This window comes from Herpailurus yagouaroundi, unplaced genomic scaffold, assembly GCF_014898765.1.
Source record: "Herpailurus yagouaroundi ecotype Mexico unplaced genomic scaffold, PumYag 186, whole genome shotgun sequence".
Classification (NCBI taxonomy): domain Eukaryota; kingdom Metazoa; phylum Chordata; class Mammalia; order Carnivora; family Felidae; genus Herpailurus; species Herpailurus yagouaroundi.
Window position 1 is genome coordinate 22,824,430 of NW_024412417.1, and position 21,856 is coordinate 22,846,285.

The 21,856-nt window shown below is 34.6% G+C and overlaps 1 protein-coding gene across 4 annotated transcripts in view; it reads right to left on the reverse strand.

The window, feature by feature from the left end:
• CSMD3 (CUB and Sushi multiple domains 3) overlaps window positions 1-21,856 on the reverse strand; it is a 1,253,459-nt gene that overhangs the window by 271,936 nt on the left and 959,667 nt on the right. For all 4 annotated transcript variants that reach the window (XM_040494274.1, XM_040494275.1, XM_040494273.1 and 1 more), the window contains 2 exons: window positions 14,662-14,800; window positions 11,251-11,438 (listed from right to left, as the gene is read on the reverse strand). In XM_040494274.1, coding sequence (XP_040350208.1) covers window positions 11,251-11,438; window positions 14,662-14,800 — 327 coding nt within the window. The remainder of the gene's footprint in view (window positions 1-11,250; window positions 11,439-14,661; window positions 14,801-21,856) is intronic.

Below are 21,856 nucleotides of genomic sequence, written 5' to 3' on the forward strand. Positions count from 1 at the left end.
TGAAGGAAGCAAGTGTGTAAGTTGGGGAAACCTGATTCCTGAGTTTCAGTCCAAATCTAAATAACTTAATCATCTCCCAAGTGCACACACACATGTGCACACACACACACAAAATTTGCATCCCATAAATTATACTCAGAGTTCACGATAAAAATTACTTCTCAATCCAAGAACTTATATTTCTTACTAGGTAAAATATTCCCACAATACCGTTTTCCAGAAACAACAAGCAGTGTGAATACTACTTTCCCTTGAGCGAAAAGAAAGAACTGAAATTGCTGTTTAAAAGGATTCATCTCTTTGGCAACCCTAACCACCTAATATTCCTCTTTTAAAAAGTTTGCTTTTTTCTTCTCTAAAGTTTTCCCAATAGTTTCAGTGACATATCAGTGAATCTGTACTGCAAATGTCCTACTTTTTGAGGAAAGGGAAATAGGCCAAAAAGTTAAATATATTGCCTCTGCAACAATTTTATATTGCTAGCCTCATTTTGAGAGGATTCATTTACCTCATTACTATGTTTACCTGCTACTTTAAATCCTTGGTGACTAGCTGTCTATGGATAATACTGCCCTTGTTTATTTCCATGCCTGCCATAGCAATTATCTGTAAATTTTGAAAATGTCTGGAGAATCCTTATGCAAAGGTCTAGGAGGTAGATGGAAAGGTAATTTGAGTTTTTGAAAAAAAAAATTGTGAGGCAGACAAGTTGATAGTATTATTTTTATGAATAATTAATTTTATTTACCTTCATAGTAGTTTGCCTACTGAATAGATCCTAGGCTGAAGTCTCCCTTGCCTTATATTCTCCAAAAAAAAGTACCTAAGAAGTCTGCTACAAGATAGAAGTAAACATAAGACATAAAGCTTATACCTTACCTATGGCTTTTTAAAAAAATTTTTACAAAACATTTCTTTACAGAATTTTTCCAGCAGCAATGAAAATATCTTAAATGCTAGAGCACCTGGATGGTTCAGTCAGTTAAGTTTACGACTTCGACTCAGGTCATGATCTCGCGGTTCACGGGTTCGAGCCCTCCATCAGGCTCTGTGCTGACAGCTCAGAGCCTGGAGCCTGTTTCAGATTCTGTGTCTCGTCTCTCTCTACCCCTCCCCCACTCACACTCTGTCTCTCTCTGAAAAGTGAATAAACATTAAAAATAAAATAAAATATGGGGATGCAAGCTGGTGCAGCCACTCTGGAAAACAGTACGGAGGTTCCTCAAAAAATTAAAAATAGAACTATCCTGTTACCCAGCAATTGCACTACTAGGTATTTATCCAAGGGATACAGGTGTGTATTTCAAAGGGACACATGCACCACAATGTTTATGGCAACATTATCGACAATAGCCAAAGTATGGAAAGAGCCCAAATGTCCATCGATGGATGGATGGATAAAGAAGATGTGGTATATATACACAATGAAGTATTACTCGGCAATCAGAAAGAATGAAATCTTGCCATTTGCAACTACATGGATGGAACTGGAGGGTGTTAATGCCAAGTGAAATTAGTCAGTCAGAGAAAGACAAATATATGACTTCACTCATATGAGGACTTTAAGAGACAAAACAGATGAGCATAAGGGAAGGGAAACAAAAATAATATAAAAACAGGGAAGGGGACAAAACAGAAGAGACTCATAAATATGGTGAACAAACTGAGGGTTGCTGGAGGGGTTGTGGGAGGGGGGATGGACTAAATGGGTAAGGGGCATTAAGGAATCTACTCCTGAAATCATTGTTGCACTATATGCTGACTAATTTGGATGTAAATTGAAAAAAATTAAATTAAAACAAATAAACTAAAAAATTTAAAATAAAATATCCTAAGTGCTTAATGAAAAAACAATTTGACATTAGGAAACAAAACTGTGGTTTAAAGAAAATTCAGTTGGAAAAATTAAAGCTTTACTATGTTTCTGTTTCCATTTTATTCCTGAAAACCTATGGGTGTTGAGATCACATTACATATACTAAGTGTAATACCTACAACACTATGAAGTTTATCATACTTTGAACCATACATAGGTATGTGTGTTGAGTTCATACTTAGTGACTGATTTATAAAAAAAATATTTTCTTTTCTGGGAGAAAAAGAAACATACATATTTTTGTTGTTAAAGGCATTTTTACTTCAAAATTTGTTTCCACATATAGCTATATGCTCGCTAAGGGACCATTATTCTGAATAATGTCATCTTGTGGATAATCAAAAGTGGTTATATGTTATTTTTGGTCTTGAAGGGTAACCAGACTGTATAATATCCAACTGCCTGATATTTCCAGGATGGTAGACATGTGTGGATGGACATTTATCTGCTGGCATGATTTCAGAAACTGAGAACTAAGCTCCCTTCACGATGCATATGCATTATAATTCCCTCATCTGATCATACTCAGTCCCCAGAGGCCTCCCTATTGTAGGCACGAGCGTTCACATAAGGCCGGCTACAGGCGCTTTTAGAGAATAAGGATGAGCCATACATGTATCTCTTTTATTTCAGGAAGTATTACACAATTGACCCCAGGCTACCTCAGGGTAATAACTGAAATGTAATAAGTTGCTCTATGGAAAAAAAATGGTATGTTAATTTAGAAAGTAATTTATGATACTTTTCAGGTTCTTAGAGCAGATGGCTAACTTATACCGTATATAAACAGTCAGTCATAAGTCTTTCACTGTCCATACTGGTGCCTATAAATTGACATTCCCTGCCAGCTAAAGCACCAGCTACCAGCAGTTTCCCTCCACTGGCACAAAACTATATATTCTCTCTCCATCAGAATCAATACATTTTGTTAAAAGAATACAAATTTTACTACTGTATGAGCCACATTTGTTTAAATGTTATAATTATAAATTTTTAAGACATACTTATTAACATTATGATCTAAAATGGTCCTAAAGTTAAAACAATGCAAATGAGAGTACTGCTTGAACTCTAAATATTTATTCAACTGTAAATCTGTTAACGTTGTATCTCATTAAAATTACAATGGAGACTAGGCCTGCCTGATTTAAACTCTTTGTGAAGACATTGCTTTATAATTAGCCAAACACCTCCTTTCACCCCCAGACTTCCACTTCTCCACTCCAATTTACTATTTTCTACCACATAAAGGCATATCCACAATTTGCTTTACATAAGCAGAAAGTAGTATTCCTTCCAGACTCCTTGTTATCAGGCTTGTGTTTTTGCAACGTTCACATACAGGATTCGTTCATTGCACAACTATTGTGTGTTTGCACACAAACAAAACTAAGATTCAGTATCTATCTTCAAGGGGGAAATGGAAAGATAGATATGAAGAAGGCAATGATAACTATACTCTGGTGTGAGCTCTAATAGAGGTAGGGGTTGCTTTTAAATTAAAGACCTACCAAAAACATTATGGATTTAGAGTGAGTCAAGACTTTAAAACTCTACTTTTCAGTGCCAACAGAAACCAACATGCATAAGTGAAGGTATGGAACATGTATTACAAATGACAAAGGAAAAGCTTTTTACTATTCCAGGCCTCAATGTATATGTCAGTTTATTTTGGGGGTGCATATTTTATAAAAATTCTGAGATGTTTGTCTTTGGCAGAAAGAAATAGAAGGACCGATTTATTAGCTTTAAGAAACAAAACAATTAAAGAGGTAACATGTTTTGAATAAGGATAGGAAATAGGGAGGCTGATGAAAAAAGGCAGACCCTGGAGACCCTGAACTGGGGCATGGAACTTTCCTATGGATGAGAGTCCAGAGAATTAATTAGGTTGGATTTGGGGACTAGCATGAACTTAACACTAACATGGGCAAGAAATACTGTCTGGAGTATAAAAATAAGACTTCATGAAATTGTGTGTAAGTAGGCATCATGTAGTAGCTGAACATGGTAGGGAGTAATTGCAGGGTCCGGGGAGAAAGATCCAAGTTCATGGAATGACTATGTATTTCTCTCTGTTTGACTTTTATATTTTTATTTGCTTTTACTCTAATAGTAATAATAATTATATCATTTTCTGTAACTATTTTTAATATATATATTAATGTTTTATTTTAGTGTTTATTTTTGACAGAGAGAGAGAGACAGAGACAGAGAAAGAGGGAGACACAGAATCCAAAGCAAGTTCCAGGCTCTGAGCTCTCAGCACAGAGTCCAATGTGGGACTCAAACTCAAAGACTGTGAGATCATGACCTGAGCAGAAGCTGGATGCCCAAACGACTGAGACACCCAGGCGCCCCTCTGTAACTCTTTTTAATAGTCTGATCCTTAGCTTTGCCATTTGTAAAATAGGGATAGAGATACTTATCACTTATTTGTATTAGCTTTAATATTTCTGTTGCATTTATAAATGGTCCTGCTCATGGGAAGGATAGAGAGAATTCATTAAAAGGAACTAATCATTGTATCTAGAATACAGTAGGTACCTAATGATTAATTTTATCTTTTAAAAACATTTGCACTTGTGGTCCTTTTCCTATGACAACATAAATCTTAGGAATTTTGGAAATTTTGGAAATGATGGGACATGGAAATGGATCAAGCTGGGAAATAGAAATGGATAGAAGTTAGTTAAGAAAAAGGAGAGTAGGTTTTATCTCAAGTGTTTAATTATATGGATTTAGGAGTGGCTACCTGGAATGTTAAGTAGAGAAAGGATTGTGAGGTTAATTCCAGTTTCCACAAGAAAGAATGCTGGAATCAGTTAGTACCACCTGCACTAAGCATGGTAGTATTTGTGGAATTTTTCCTGTATCTTTTATCCTAGAGATCTATGGAAATGTTTTACAATAGAATCTAGCTTTACTGACTTGGTTACAGCTTTCTTGTTTTTCTTTCCTTCTTTTCTTTCCTTCTTTGCTTGCTTCCTCCTCTCCTCTCCTTTTTCTTTTTATTTGTTTAATTTTTTAAATTATTATTTATTTTTGAGAGACAGAGAGTGAGTGGGGGAATGGCAGAGAGAGAGGGAGACACAGAATCCAAAGCAGGCTCCGGGTTCTGAGCTCTGAGCTGTCAGCACAGAGCCCAATGCGGGGCTCAAACTCACAAACCGTGAGATAATGACCTGGGATGCTTAACCAAGTGAGATGCTTAACCAACTGAGCCACCTGGAGCCCCTCTTCTCCTTTTCTTTCCTTTCCTTTTTCTTTTGTTTTCCTCTTAAATAGGTCTTCTTTATAAGCCTGTTAGCTTGCAGATATAAGTAGCTATTCCTAAAGAGCCAAGTTCTCCTTATAAAATGCAGGACAGAGATGTATCGCTAAGATTTCTGATATTTCAGTAATGTTATTATTCTATGATTCTAATTATGACTTGATTTCAAAATGAGAAGACACCTCTTTAGGTTGCTCAAAATCAATCAATCAAATAATTACCAAAATTATGGTGTGTAAGCACTTATTCTAAGGTACTAATTGTATACTGGTGAATAACAGAGATCTTGCTCTTAAGACGCTTGTATTTTAGTATATGTGTAGGGAGTTAGTGGAGTAAATGGGAATGCAGAGAGTAAATAAGCGAGTAAAATTAATTGGCACTATTTCTAAGGAACTCTGATGCAAAAAAAATCATAATGCTGTGGTATTAGGACAAGTTTAGAATCATTGATAATAAATCTCTGCATTTTAAGACTTTTGCAAATCAGGTAAAGACGTACTTAGAAAAAAAATATAGCCACAAAAGTTCATATTAGAAGAGAAAAAATTCAGAAAATTAGTAAGGTACGTATTTATTTCGATAAACCTGAAAAAAGAGAAAGCAGAGATGCAGAGAAAATAGACAGGAAGAAATACTATTACTAACACAAGAACCAAACGTTAATAAAAAACATACAGCAACAAATAAAGCAAGAAAATACTGCAAATATTTTATGTCAACAATTTGAAAACTTGGATGAAAATAATTTTTAGGAAGCCTACTTTCAGAAATCAAAGATAAAATAGAAAACCTGGATAGATTTATAACCACTAAAATTCTACTACCTCAGATCACCAAGTCCCTAGTTCTACAGGGAAGTTCTCACAAATGTTTGAGAAACAGATGATCCCTATCTTATACAAATTATTCTAGATATTAGAAAAGTAAGAATGCTCCCAAAGTTGGGGAATTGTATAGTCTTGATCAAAACTACACAAAGACAATTATATAGGAAGGAAAATCTATAATGTAATAAATAATTTTATAATATATTTTTATATTTTTATAATAATATTTAATTTATACAAAGGAAAACCATGTGATATTTTTAGTAGCTGATGAAAAAGTAGTTGATGAACTTCAATCCCAGGATGATTAAGGAATTTTTAGTAGATCAGGAATGGAAGGGAACTTCCTATAATTGATAAAAAATATATCTAGATAGTGTAACATTTTGGATAAGCATGTCCATTGTGGATCCCAATCTGAATCAAATCTTAGCTCTGCCACATGACTAGGCTAATTACTTAACCTTGTGCTAAAACTTCTTCATTCAGAGTGGTAAATGATTTTTATATGTAAATAACCTTCAAATGTCTCTGAAAACAATGAGTTAAAAAATGTCAGCCCTTATTAACATCGCCCCAACCAATAGAAAATACTTAAAGGTAAAACACTAGATGAATTTGCTTTAAAATCAGTAATGACAGAAGAATGATGGCTACCACTGTTTAATTTGATATGATACTAAATTTTTTGCCCTGATCATTAAGCCAAGGGGGTGAGGGGCAGGGGAGTGTATAGACTAGGAAAAAACAAACAAACAAAAAACCCAAAAAAACAAACAAGAAAAAAAGAAACAGAACTGTCACTGGGTACACAGAAAATCCAAAAAAAAATCCATTAAAAATTATGATAACTAATCAAAGAGTTAAGAAGTCTTGCTAGATACTAGTTAATTACAAAAATCCATGCATTAGCAACAATGAATAAAATCTAATAATAAAAATATCATTAATTACAATGGAAGCTATAAGCCATTTAAGATTTAGGTGAGAAAACTTTTATAAAGAAAATTAGAAACTATTACTGAAAGACAATGAGGAGGGTATGAATAAGTTGAGAGATATGCCATAATAATAGTTGAAAAGACTAAGTATCAGACATCAATTTATTCCAAATAATTTATAAATACAATGCAGTACCAATGAAATTCAAGAGGCAGAAAGAACTTAATTCTAAAATCTAAGTAAAATTTAAAAAGGTTAATAGAGACCGGGACAATTTTGCCTACCTCATGTCTACTTATTTTAAAGCTATAGTAGTAAAATTCAGAGAAATCTTGGCTTGGAATAGATAAACAGGCCAATAGAACAGAATAGACAAGTCAGAAACAGTGATAGAGAGACTTGCTATTTGAGAGCAGTAGCATTGTCTTGTCAAGAAATGGTGGTAGGACCATTCACACAAAGAATAGAATAAAATAAAATTAGATTCCTCGGTTACAGAAAAATACTCCACACACATGAAAAAGATGAAAAATGAAAGGCAAAGCTTTAAACTTTAGAGCAAGTTGAGGAAAATGCCTTTATAAACTCCACATGAGGAAACAAAATGCCTTTTTTAAATCAACGCATAATAATGTTTCAAGGTTTCGTAGCCTTCACAAACTATGAATAAAAGGAAATGATAAATATAGATATTGACTTTTGAAACTTTTATACAGCAAAAGAAACCAGATAGAAAGTGAAAATGCTTGCCAAAGATGGTGTAAGATTTTTACTACAACATGGAACATGAATAAAGGATTAATATCCATAATACAAAAAGAATTTCCTATAAACAAACAAACAAAAAAAGAAACAGGCAATCTACTAGAAAAATGTGCAACAGTAGAAATATGCAATTAACAAAAAGGGAACCTCAGTATAAAAATAGGAAGAAGATGTTCAGCTTAATAGTAATTACAGAAAAGACAATAAAAATGACCATGAGATACATTTAATACTCATGAGGCTGACAATTTTCAAGCGTGACAAGAGCACTGGATTTTCAAAAGTGTGGGGTTCCTTAAAATCACTATCTTGAAAAGATAGTGATAATGCTGCAGGTTGCAGCATTATTTACAATAGCCAAAACATGGAAACAACCACAGTGACGCAACAGATAAATGAGCAGAGAAAATGTGGTTTATCTATACAATGGAATACTATTCGTCCATGAAAGAAGGAAATCCTGCCATTTGGGACAAATATATGGACCTTGAGAGCATTATGCTAAGTGAAATAAGACTGACAAAGACAAATACTGTGTGATCTCACTTATGTGTGTAACCTAAAAAGACAAACCAAACTCATAAATGCAGATAACAGACTCGTAGCTGCCAGAGGCCAAGATGGAAGTTGGATGAAATAGGTGAATGGGATGAAAAGGTACACACTTTCATTTATAAAGCAATGTATGGCATGGTAACTATAGTTAACAATAGTGTATTGCATATTTGCAAATTGCTAGGAGAATAGATCTTAAAAGTTCTCATGAACACAGACACAAATGTATAACTATATGTAGCTACACATAGTTGCCTAAACATTGTGGTAATCATTTCATGATATACACATATGTCAAGTCATTATATCGTACACCTAAAATTAATATAATTTATATGATGTTATGTGTCAATTATATCTTCATTTTTTTAATGTGAAGTTTCTGAAATGCTTTCCTTGTTGTTGAAAATATAAATTGGTATAACCTCTTCTTTGAATAACTAGACAATATGGAGTTAGTCAAGAGGTTTATAGTCTTTGACCCAGTAATTCCACTCCTGGGCAGATAGATACCTTAGAGACACTCTCACAGTTATGCTCAAGAAGGCATGCAAAAGAATGTTAACTTCATCATGATTCATTTCTGGTAGTGAAAAACTGAAACAACATGTGTCTATCAGAAAAATCTGTAAATTAACTGTGGTACAGTCATATGATGGAATATCATAAAGAAATTAAGGAACTAAGCCTACATATCTCTATTATTGATAAATCTCAAAAACAATGTAAAGGGAAAAAACAATTTTCACAAGGATATGTACATGATGGAAATAGAAAATTTTTATCAAAATAGGATGAAGGATATGTACATGATAGAACATATTAAAATACAGGGGCTCCTGGGTGGCTCAGTTGGGTAAGTGTCTGACTCTTGATTTTGGTTCAGGTCATGATCTCACAGTTCATGGGATCGAGCCACATGTCAGGCTCTGCACTTCATGTACAGCCTGCTTATGATTCTCACTCTCCTTCTCTCTATCTCTCCCCCACTCTGTTGCTTTCTCTCTCAAAAGTAAATAAACATTAAAAAAAGAATATATTAAAATACCTGTAAGCATACATTATGGAAAAAATAAGTAACATATTAAGAATTAGGAGGGAACTATGATCAAAAGGGTAGGACTAAAAATAGTCTTGATTGCTCATTATGGTCTGCCTGGATAGCCAGTTAGCTTGGTCCTACCCACTGTATAGTGTGGAAAGGCTCTTACACATAGAGAGATTAGTTTGGTACTTAAGTTCAACCTGGCATAAGACCAATGCTTCCTAACCCATTGTTATAAGGCCTAAGCTTCTCCAGAGGGTTTGGAGAAGCTATCATGCCTAGGGCCCCAATAAATAGTTGGGAACCCAAATCCTCATTGTCTGGTATCAAACACCTTGTAAATTCTTCCACTGACAAGGCCATTTTTTTTTCTTTTTACTTTCCTCTATAAGTTGAGAGACTCATAGAGGGCTCAACCTTTCCACTATAGTGAAATCCACACCATGTCCATGTCCAGGAGATAACTCGACCCTGGCATGCATTTCCAAATTTTGTTGGAGATATTGGAGGATTCCAAGCATCCATATATTGTTAATATGTGAGTTTTCCCATTCCCTATAAAAGATTTCCTTAACCCATGCCATGTAAAGTTGTGTAATTTACCTTTACTTCTTTTGATAGACCTGAAGAGACACACCCTTGTTCTACAGCAAATGCAAAAGGAATTTCTAGTGTATATATAATATTATATTTTTTAAGGCAAGAAAAGAGAGATCTGAAGCAAGTGTGACACAATATAAAGGTCTGTTGGATTAGATGGTGGATAATTTGAAGTTTGTTTTTTTATCATGTATAATCTTCAGTTATTGAAAATAGTTCATAATGAAAAAAAGCCAGGTGGCAAGTAACAAATCCAAAATATGTCTTTTTAGAACTCAAATAAATTATAGGTATGCCCTTCATAAGTTCAATTATTGAAAAAAACAACAAGTTTTAACTTTAAACAACTAAGACCTATTTATTCTTATAGTCACTGAGCATAAAAATTATGAAAAATATATTAATAAATATCCATTGGGGCGTCTGGGTGGCTCAGTTGGTTAAGTGTATAACTTCGCCTCAGGTCATGATCTCACAGTTCTTGCGTTCAAGCCCCACATCAGACTCTGTGCTGACGGTTCAGAGCCTGGAGGCTGCTTCAGAGTCTGTGTGTCCCTCTCTCTCTGCCCTTCCCTGCTTGCTCTCTGTCTCTATCAAAAATAAACATTAAAAAAAATTAAAAAACCACATCCATAGGCATTGTAATATTGATTCCTCTAAATACTTGAAGAAATACTCTAAAATATTTTTTTTTATTTATTTATTTTTCAACGTTTATTTATTTTTGGGACAGAGAGAGACAGAGCATGAACGGGGGAGGGGCAGAGAGAGAGGGAGACACAGAATCGGAAACGGGCTCCAGGCTCCGAGCCATCAGCCCAGAGCCCGACGCGGGGCTCGAACTCCCGGACCGCGAGATCGTGACCTGGCTGAAGTCGGACGCTCAACCGACTGCGCCACCCAGGCGCCCCTAAAATATTTTAATTATCACTATATTTTACTCTCCCTATTCTGAATGTTGACACACTTAAATATCTTTAGACATTTTCTGAAATGGAATTATCAGTATACTTTGTTCTCCTTATCACTGAAAGTAGTCTCTGAACAAACATGAATGAATCTTCAGCTTCCAAAAATTTCATCTTTTTAAAAATATTTTGTGGTCTTAGCCAACTACCACAATGTACTAACTGCTAACTTGTTTGCCTGATACATTTCCTTCGGTAGGAATTTGGGAAATGCTAATTTCCTTCCTACTGATAGGAAAAGTCTACATTGAGAGCTCTTCTATGAGATCAATTGTAGGCAGTCTGTACTAAGACATACACATATAACTAACCATTGACAATGACCAACACAGAATTAATCTTCTGTATAAAATACACTCTAAATCATGCTGCAAAAATCAAATGTTCACATTTACCTTTATATTCTAAATGAAATCCTGTGTAACTAACAGATCCATCACTCCGAAAAGCCAAATGCATGGTATTTGAGCTGCTCTCTATTCTCTCTGGTAACTTGCTGTCTTGAAAACTTCCAATCAGTGGGCTATTACTGTCTGGTCCATCGTATATGTAGAGGAAGTCATAATTTGGCTCTATGCTAAAACTAAAAGAAAAAGAGAGAGAGAGAAAAGGAATGGTTATTGCGGAGGTATTAAGTATAATAGTCATATAATCACATATTAATTCAGTCAACATCTTTAAAAATAACAGACTCTGCCAAAGTAAGCTAACGTGAAAAGTTACCTGGCAACAACACACTGAATATGGATATCAAAACAGTAGAAAAGAGAAAGGACACCTTGATATTTTCAAATATTTGTAAGTTGGCCTTGTGTCTACAAGGAATACAAATGATAGTAAGGCAGTTTATCTAATGAAAGGGTACAAGGTTTGAAGTCAGAGATATAACTTTAAGCCTTGCTTCTGCCCTTGTTAGCTACATATCCTTATGCAAATTACTTTATATCAATAAAATGTGGAGGACAGCATCTATTTTGAAAATTTTTCACCCAGATATTTTGCATCATGAAAATGTAACCTTTTTCCTTTGTCAATGGTATTATTTGCCTTGAACTTCAAAACTTACAAGCATATTTGCTGTTTAAAATTCAGCTCTACCTAGCAGATTCAAGCAAAAGTTTGAAATACAAAACTTACATTTAAATTACTCAAATGAAGTACTGAGTATTGTATTCGGTATTATTTCCCCCCAGGGTAATATATTTTCTTCCTCTAGAACTTGATGTAAGAGAAATCAAACCCACACACTGTTTGTCAACATTAAATAATGTGTAAATAAGGACATTTTAATGTGTAAATTATTCAAGTCAGTGTTTTGAATTGTAAAATTTGCATCATAAATTTGCCTACACAACCTTCAAAAGTATGAGAATTGTCTCAGAGAGATTACAGAATCCATATATTTAGAAAGCAAAAGACCCACAGTCATTTGTTTCTCTATTACCTAGTTCATAATGTGACAGAGAAAAAGACGGACTCAATTGGGTCATTAAGAAAAGTCAAGAAGTTCACGGTATAGAATAAAATCGGTAAAGCTTGCAATTGTTAAACATCCATCAGTGGAGAAACTATCTTGTCAAGTTTTACCATCTTTGCACATAAATAAGAAATTTGGTTAGGTAAGAAATGTTCTTTCCAAATCTACTGGATTTATAGAGGTTAAGTTTCCACAACAATTCTAATCCTTAACATGTGCATGTATAAGGGACAGGATTCCAGCTACTTTACTAGTGCATTAAATGGTGGTGAAGAAAGACTGGTAAAATGCAGACGTTTCCAAACTTTCCATAAATAAGGAACCCTGTACCATGAGATAACTAGGGGACCACCACATCATTCTGTCCTAATTTATTTAGTGTACCTTCACACATCTAAAGCAATTGCTCTTGAAAGCTTTCAGTGGATATGAGGCCTAAATTTTGGTAACTTTGGCTGTAATATAGCAGAAATCAGAGGAGAAGACTTTATTTTGTTATTTATACCCTTCTTCTGGGATAAAACACAAACTTTCTAAACTTCATCTCTTTCCATATTAAGATTTGATCAGTATTGCAACTTTCTTACCTATGTCACTATTGGCAGAATCACTTGAAACAGGTGCTTTCTAAATGATATGATGGTTATGTATTATCCTTAGAAGCCCCATAAGCCTATTTAACAATGGACTATTGTCCATTTTTTTTATATTTCTAGTTTAGGCTTAAATACTTCAAAATATTGTTTTAAAACTTCTTTAAAAGTGAGAGTAAAACAAAGAAATATTTTTAAGGAAATTTTAGAATCTTAGCTGTAATGACTTTTTCCTGAAAAAAAAAAAAGAGTGCATTCTAATAGTACCTCCTATTTTACAAGGCAGTTTTATAAATATTAACTTGGTCTTGTCAATAATCCTGTGGTATAATGAAGGTATTATCATTTTCATTTTCCCAATGAGTATGCTAAGTGATCTCCGTAGGGTCACATAATAAATGACAGAGCTGGAAATCAAATTTAGGTCATGTATTTTGCCTAATATAGGCTTCTACCACTCATTTATGAACTACAATACTTTTATAAGCCCACTAAGGCCTTGTATCATTCAAATAGACATTTCTAATGTCTATACTGCCATTTCCCCAACTGTAAAAATGAGTATAATAACTTTGGCAAATTGTCTCATAACTGGATCCTGGCATATGACTAACACTATCATCGTTGTTTCGTGATTACCAATGATCAATTGTATCACTGCAAATTATAAAAATAGAAAGTCTGTATATTTACACTTTTTCACATTTGTCTGAGCTCAAATTAGTTTTTAAGACCAGTTTTAAAGATTTAACTTTAACATCTTACGTAAATTCCAAGCAGCTTTAACATACTGGCAGAAGGAACGGCTGTGTTACCAGAGCCAACATACATCAGTCTTGGACACTGAAGGTTAGGAACATTTCTACTCAGGAACTCTTTGAATTGCTGATACCTAACACCTCCCATAGAAATATTAAGGAAAAGCATTAGGCCAGGTTTTGTGACAATTGGTACTAGTTCCATGTGAAGAAACAGGTTCATTGCAAAAAGTAAGGCACCGGAGGTAACACAGATGGTGGTGGCTGAGTTAGAGCTCAAAGTGAGCTGCCTTCTTTCCCACACAGGAGGCTGCATCTTCCACCACTTCTGTACTAAGCCTACCCTGCTATTGACATTGCTAACCAACAAATGCAAAGTCTGGAATGCTGTCTTGTAAAGCTCTATCATGAGACAAGTTATGCTGAGAAATCATATGGGAGTGATTCATCAAATTCTTTGTCAACTTGACTTAATGAGATCACCAGAAAAATAAGAGGTAGAATGTATGTTTTCATAAGCCCAACGGTGATGCTGCACAATATGGGTACTTAGAGGCTGTGAAAAGATTTTGGGTGGTACACAAATAGAAGGAAAAAATTCTGGGAATACTGACCTTTTAATCTTGAGTTTTGGGAAACACTGAATTTTTTGAAGCAGTGACAGTAAATACAGGGAGAGAGGAAAGGTTATAAAGAGATGACATTTCGTGAGAGTCAATAAACCTCTCGACCTTCAACATGTTTCCTCCACACGGAAATCTGGTGAAGATGCTCACCCACTAGGCCTTCAGAGCTGCATGAGCACCTACACCAGTACACAAGGCTTTGAAAAGTGTTGATTGCAAAGTATTGGTGTTGGAATTAATGAAAACTAATTAAAGTGTCATATACAGAAACAAAACTTTGCCTAGTGTGAATGCTCAAGTAAAATAACTATAAACAATATATTTTTTAATGTAGAAATGCACAGGAACTCACCTGATAAATGCCAAAGAGATAACATAGTCTGTGTTGACAGTGATGGTCCAGTCACAGTCCCTGCTATGGGGATATGGATGAGGGAAGTTTGGCGAAAGAATAAAGCCTGAAGATCCTGTTAGATTGCCTCCACAAGGTGCTTTAATTTAAACAAACAAACAAACAAACAAACAAACAAACAAACAAAACCCTTAAGTGATTCATAAAATTTATTAGCTATCAGTATCTGTGCAAACACTTCTCTAAAAAAATTTAGAAGGCTTCGTATAGACCTGACTTTTTCTAGTATTGAATGCTTGAAAACATGGCATTGTCTTTCAAGAAAGACCATTAAAATATTAAATACATATGTACATGGTTACAGTGAACTTAGCTTCTTTACTGGTTTCAAAAGAAAAGAAGAAATTACATATGTACTTCTCTCTCTTTCTATTACTATTTGGTTTCGTGTAAAAGATAAGCATTGAGAAGAGAGGTGTAGATGGTTTTCCACGGTTGCTAAGAAAAAAACCTGAAGGTCTCAAGAAAAAGTAACAAAACAAATCAAAACAAAATCTCTAATAATAAGTGGAATAATGGGATATAAGACATTTGGCTCATTTTCACATTTTCCCTGGTACATTTTTTTTATGTATTTATGGAGGAAGAGTCTTTGGCAATAGTGAATGAATGAGAATGGATAATTATCTAAGAACCTACAGCACTTTACAATAAAACATTCACACTGAATATTACCATATCGCTAAATTCTAGTTGTCTCATTTGTTGATGAAAATAGACAGACACTACAATTATTACAGTCCCAAACAAAGGTTTCTGTAACACTTCAATGAAGAGGTTCAAAAACTTGTGAGTGAAATTCAGGGAATCGATTCTTTAAGGGATTATTGTTGAAGTCCATGTTTGACAGTTTATAATAAAATAATATACAGAATCGGCAGCTTTAGAAAAAATAGAGACATGAAGATATGGAGGGGCCCAGTTAAGTGGGGCAGCGGGGGTGTAAAAACACACATATACACACACAGGTGAGAGACAGCTTGAGATCATGATCTCATGATGTCTCATAAACATAATTAGCACATCAATATTCTCCTGAGTTTTAAAATTACAGTTTCTTCACATAAATCTTACCATTCAATTATAAGGCATTTTGGATTCTTTTGACAGTAACAAACTGGTTTTGGAAGAAGGAGAATTTTATTTGGGGCAACATTTTAGAACTTCATTCTTTGCCTGAGTCTAGATATGCAAAATCATCACTATAATTTAGTAATTTTTGCCAACTATATTATGGATGTCTATCACATTTTTCCACACCCCTCCCCTCCCTTTGTCTCAGTGTCTCAATGACAGTAGATAACCTCAGTTCCTTCTCTACTGAGAATATTTATTTGCTCAGACTTAATTTATTTACCATTGCTTACCTATTGCCTGCACATCTTTGTGGAACTTATCAAATGATGAGACATAAATATGTCAACTTTCTTCAGTCTGCCCTCTTCAAATTTCAATGTCCCCTGAATATTTCTCTTTACAATCAGAGGATAGAGTCCCTCCTGTTAATCAGGATAACACCCTTTACCTGGTCACATAATCTCTCTTCCTTCTCTGGATTCTTGTTTCCTTTGTCACTTATAATCTCACTGCTTTATCACCTTTCTCTACAGAAATGTTCAGATCTCTTTCATCCAAAAAATAAAACAAAGTTCCTTATGACCTATTTCTTTTCACCTTTTATTTTCAACTGAAAATGTTGAATTTTACCCATTGATTAAGAAATCTCACCCTTTCATGTTTGATTAAATGGCCTTACTGTGAAGAATCACCCTTACCCATATGACTCAGATAAAACTCACCTATGTATTAGATAGGACCCCTTGAATAAGCCCCCTTATTTTCCTGTCATAAGACTGCAGATTCCTATTCTTTGACTAAAATGAGTAGCAAAATTCACTCGTTAATCAGAATAAAATACATGTAATGAAACATTGGCTAACCTTTTGTCCTTCCTCTGGGCCTCTGACCTTAGGCCCACCCTCAGCCTTGAGCCAGCTTAGAACTCCTCCTGAGGACAGGATGGGCTTGGAAGATATTCTCTGCTCTACTGATTGATTAAGCCACACTTTCATCCTGCTCCTTACACCTGGTTCTTTCTAGCCTTGTATACTCCACTGTCGATGAGAAGAATCCCTTTTGCTTAACTCTTGAGAAACTTGTAGATCTTACGGTCACAGTGTTTTCCCAGTTACAATGGTTCACCCTCAACATGCACACTGCAATAGTTCTTTATGAATAAAAGTGTCTCCTATTTATTTCTAATTTTTAAAAAAAACTATAAGTCTTTTGGAAATGAGGTCTAATCTCATGAGCTCTTTCATCAGTTGGATGTTGTATTTACTGATAGGCAGACTAACATGGTTAGTGAAGCAGGTCATCACCTGGAAAAACTCTCAAAGAAAAACACCAAAGTATTTGTCCTGGGAAAACTTCTCTTCAGATTTAGAATTGTTTTCCTTTTAAATTATATTTACAGAGACACAACAACCTTTTTGTTGCTTACAGACTCTCAATGGCTTTCTTAGGTTCTTCCCATCTCTCATTCCCTCTCCAAACACTGCTATCTCTCTCAGTTTCCCTGTCCCCAACACATTCGCTTCTTAGGCTACCCTGAAAAGACTGTTGTATTGATTCATTTGATTTTTCTCTTCATATCTGTAGTCATTCTTCAGGGTTGGCTTTCACCTTAAATTCACTCTCCTTGTTGCAATTCCACTTCCAATTTTCTTCTAGTGTCTTTGTACAGACCTCAGTTTCATTGCCAGGTGTCTCTTCTTCCACTTCATCTTATAATTGTAATATTCTCCTGAGGTCCTTGCCTGGTTGTCTCTGATTTCTGCTCCATTACATTCTTCCATGTTGACAGTATCCCATTTTTTAATTCTAAGCCATATGCCCAAATGTTTACTGGCTATCTCTAGTTGATAGCCTATGGGCACATCAACCACAGAATATCTGACACATTCAGTCCTCAACTCAAATTGGTTTCTTCTTTTGCATTCTAAGTTGTTTGATTAGCACTATCATCCACCTATATTCCCAGGCTAGAAGTCAAGAGTCTTCTCTTTTCTTCACTGCATACATGCATCCAATCCATCAAGAAACACTTATAGATCCTCATAGATATATTTCTACCTATTCCTCTTTCTTTGCCTACTACCATATTTCTAGATCTGATTCTTATCTGCCTCCTGAATTATTGCAATGACTTCTTGTTTTTCATGCCTCTGGTTTCTGCCAACTCATCCTTCTCCCAATAAAAAACATCTAATCATACTGTGCCCATGCATACAGTCCTGCAGTTATTTCACATTGCCTACAGGTAATGCCCCAACTCCAATGTAACTTTTATGACCTGACCTTTGCAACTTTTCCAGTTTTATCAACTACATAATTTGCACTCAAACACTATCAAAATGCTTCTATTCTGGCATTTCTATGCCTTTGCCCATGCTATTTATTTTTGGTGAAAATTTTTTTTCTCTTGTACACTTACGTAACTCTTACTTTTGTTTCAAGATTCGTCACTGCCTCCATAAAGTTTTCCTGGAAATTCCCAGTCTGGGCTGAACTTCAGCTCTCTTCAACTTACTCTAGTATGCACAACACCTCTATGTTGGATCTTTTCCCTGACCATCCTTATTTAAATATTATATTCAGGTGTCTGCATTCATCACTAATCTGTAAGCCAAAGACTGTGCCTTATATGTTATTTAAAACTTGGGAATCAGTATATACTACACATTCCATAAATGTTTGTGGAATTGCTAGTGGTTCTTTATATTGATTATGAAAACAGTAAAGATAACTAGGGATGAATGAACAGTAGAATTTGTAGCTCTGTACTTTGATAAAAATAATAGCATATTTTGCTTTTAAAACTTGCAAAATTATATGTGAACTTGAAAAAAGTTATAAAAATACGTGTGATAATGGCAAATGTATATATGTATGTATATACAAATAAAAAAAAACAAGAATGATAGCAAAATGTTCTTTGTTTTATTGTATTTTATTTTTCTTGCTTAGGTAGTGGGATTACGTATAATTTGTGGAAAGCTAGGAGAGCAATTTTGTTTCAATTTTCCTTATTTTTCATAGGGAACATTGGTCTTTTTAGTTTCCAGAAATTTTATACATATACATATGTCCATACATATGTTTATATCTTTTATCACAAAAGGTATAGGGAATTGTTTAGTACAGGAAAATATATTACATGTATTTTAATGTATCTTACTGGATATTTTCCATGATCATAATATAATTTAGGCATAAGATCATGTAAAATTCTCTTGATTCCATTATTTATTCATCAAAGTGTTCCCAATATATTTCATTGCTGTAGTTGATTTTGCAAATCTACAAAAGCCATTGAGACAAGCAGAGATATTATCTGACATTTGTCAATCCAAAATATTCAGTGAGTAAAGAAAATTTCCTTTTCCTTAAATATACTAAATTTTAAATAGCACTTGGAAAATGCATTTTAATTTTTATGCATCCAATCATCAAGCATCCAGAATAAGATTCTTCTTAAGTCAAATAGATTTATGAATTAAATTTTCAGTTAGGTACCATGTAATTCTGACATTAATGATTTGTTCTGAGTGCAATTTGTCAAGGGGCAGTTACACAGGCAACTACTGATAACTATTTGGCAATTTTCTTAATTTTTCTGACCCCATTTAGTTTTATTTGTGTGTACTGACTTTAACAGCAGCCCACCCGCACTAATGTCTTTGTTATTTACCTTCATATGGAGTGGGACTACTTTCCCTCTGGCAATGTCAAAGTAATCTTCACATTGTCAATTTTGTTGGAATGAATTCTATTAACTCTCTTAAGATGACATCCTTCTATTTGGTACTTGCTTTAAGGCTGACTACTTCTACATGCAAGCAAAATGCTTTATACTCCAGAGTCTGAGACATAGACTTATAGAGTTTCTAAAAAGTTCAGGGTTTAATCTTTGGCATAGTATTTCCAATCATAGAGTTCTTTCTTATCAGTTTCAGAGGTCAAGATTTCTGCAGCCTTAGCAATTTTTCAGACTTTTTTTTTTTTTAGGTTATATTATTTTCCTCAGAAAATCTCTAATGCATATCCTCTCCCCAAGCTATTTTTTCCTACCCCCCCCAAAATAGTACACAGCACCATAATCCATACAAAAACTTTCCACAACCTGCTCAATTTAAGTAAGATTTAATGGTCCACTATTTTTTCCCCTAGAATTAGGATTTGCTAGCTGAAGTCTTATCTACAAAGAATTTTGTAGGCTGGAATTTTATAACAGTCTACCACAAAACTCTCCTTTCCTTTATGTTTTAGATTTTGTTGTATTCTTGAATTTTAGTGTAAAGCTGTTCAATATTGTAGGATTCTAAATATACAACATTTGACATTACATAGCCTTTTAATAAGCAACACTCTTTAACTAGGTTGAAGAATTATAATAAAGCAAATGTTCTACAATCAGTCTGTAGAGTTCTATCATTTCTTCTTTATGCCAAGATTCTCTTTATGAGATAGTCAAATTCCAATTGTTTAGAATGTGGTGTTTTAATATAATTGGAATTTTTTAGGTTAACTGAAGAGTAAACAAATGAAAAGTTCATTTTCTCAGGCTCTTTTTCTCGGAAAGCGTTTCTTAACTGTATTTTGTTCCTTGCTTGTATGAGTGTAGTTATGGTAAATAAGGTAAATATAAATGATTGATGATTTAGAATCTTTTTTTTTTTTAATTTTTTTTCAACGTTTATTTATTTTTGGGACAGAGAGAGACAGAGCATGAACAGGCGAGGGGCAGAGAGAGAGGGAGACACAGAAATGGAAACAGGCTCCAGGCTCTGAGCCATCAGCCCAGAGCCCGACGCAGGGCTCGAACTCACGGACCGTGAGATCGTGACCTGGCTGAAGTCGGACGCTTAACCGACTGAGCCACCCAGGCGCCCCGATGATTTAGAATCTTGTAGTGGTACATGAAGAACAACATAAGTCTTTAACTGCAATAATGAAGAGTAATAATGAAGAAAAGGAAACATATCTTGAACTGGTTCAAGATATGTTCTTATTTGGTATGTTTTTTCCAGTCTTTCTTTTTTTTTTTTTCTTGTTATTTGCCTCATTTTCTACAGAAGCCTAAACTGTCTCTTCCCTGTTTTGAGCTGTTAGATATCTTGCTTTGTGCATTAAATGTTTTCTTTTTAAATGCCGATGTGTAAAATGCAGAAAATGTGATGAGAAAATGTAGATTTTTTAGTTTTCATTTCACTAGAAAGTAGGTTCACAAGAACAGGGAACTTCTCCATCATGCTTTATTGCTTATTCCTCCATGTTCAGAACAATGTCTAGGACACATTGAATGGCTAACGAATTTTAGCTTGCAACTCTTGCATAAGAAGTTACAAGATGGGGTAAAGGAAACCTGAATAATTGAGTGCTTGTGTTTGTTCACTTCTCACTGATGTACTAAACACTCTTTCTATTACCATGTGACTCAAAAAATCATTATGAATGATCACTGAAAATGTATTTATGAGTTGGATATATGTGAATAAAAATAAAGTTTTCTTTCCTAAATGTGCTAGGTTTTCATATGTTGAGTGCTATAAGAAATAAAACCATGAACAATGAATGAGTGAATATGGGATCTTCTTTCAAGTTGCTTACAGTGTAATTTTATTTTATCAAAATAAAAACATATTTTTTTAGAATTAATGAATTGAATGTAAAGCCAAAGCTTTGAAACTAAACTTAAGTTTCAATAAAAATTTTTTTGAGCAGAAATAGCCATTAGAGAGGCAAGATGAATATGGCCCATTTTAAATGTAGAATCTGCATCAACTCTTTAAGTTTTAAAAGCAGTGCATAACTACAATTATATAGTAGATAAGGGAAAAAATGAGACTTTTCAAGAGCTTTGATCCTTAACTTAACTTTTCCTCCTCCTCCTCCTCCTCTTCCTCCTCCTCCTCCTCTTCCCCCTTTCCCTCCTCCCTCTCCTCTCTCTCCTCCTCCTCCTCCTTCTCTTCCTCTTCCTCCTCCTCCTCCCCCTCCTCCCTTCCTCCTTCTCCTCTCCCTCCTCTTCCTTCTCCTCCTCCTTTCCCTCCCCCTCCTCTTCCTCCTCCTCCTC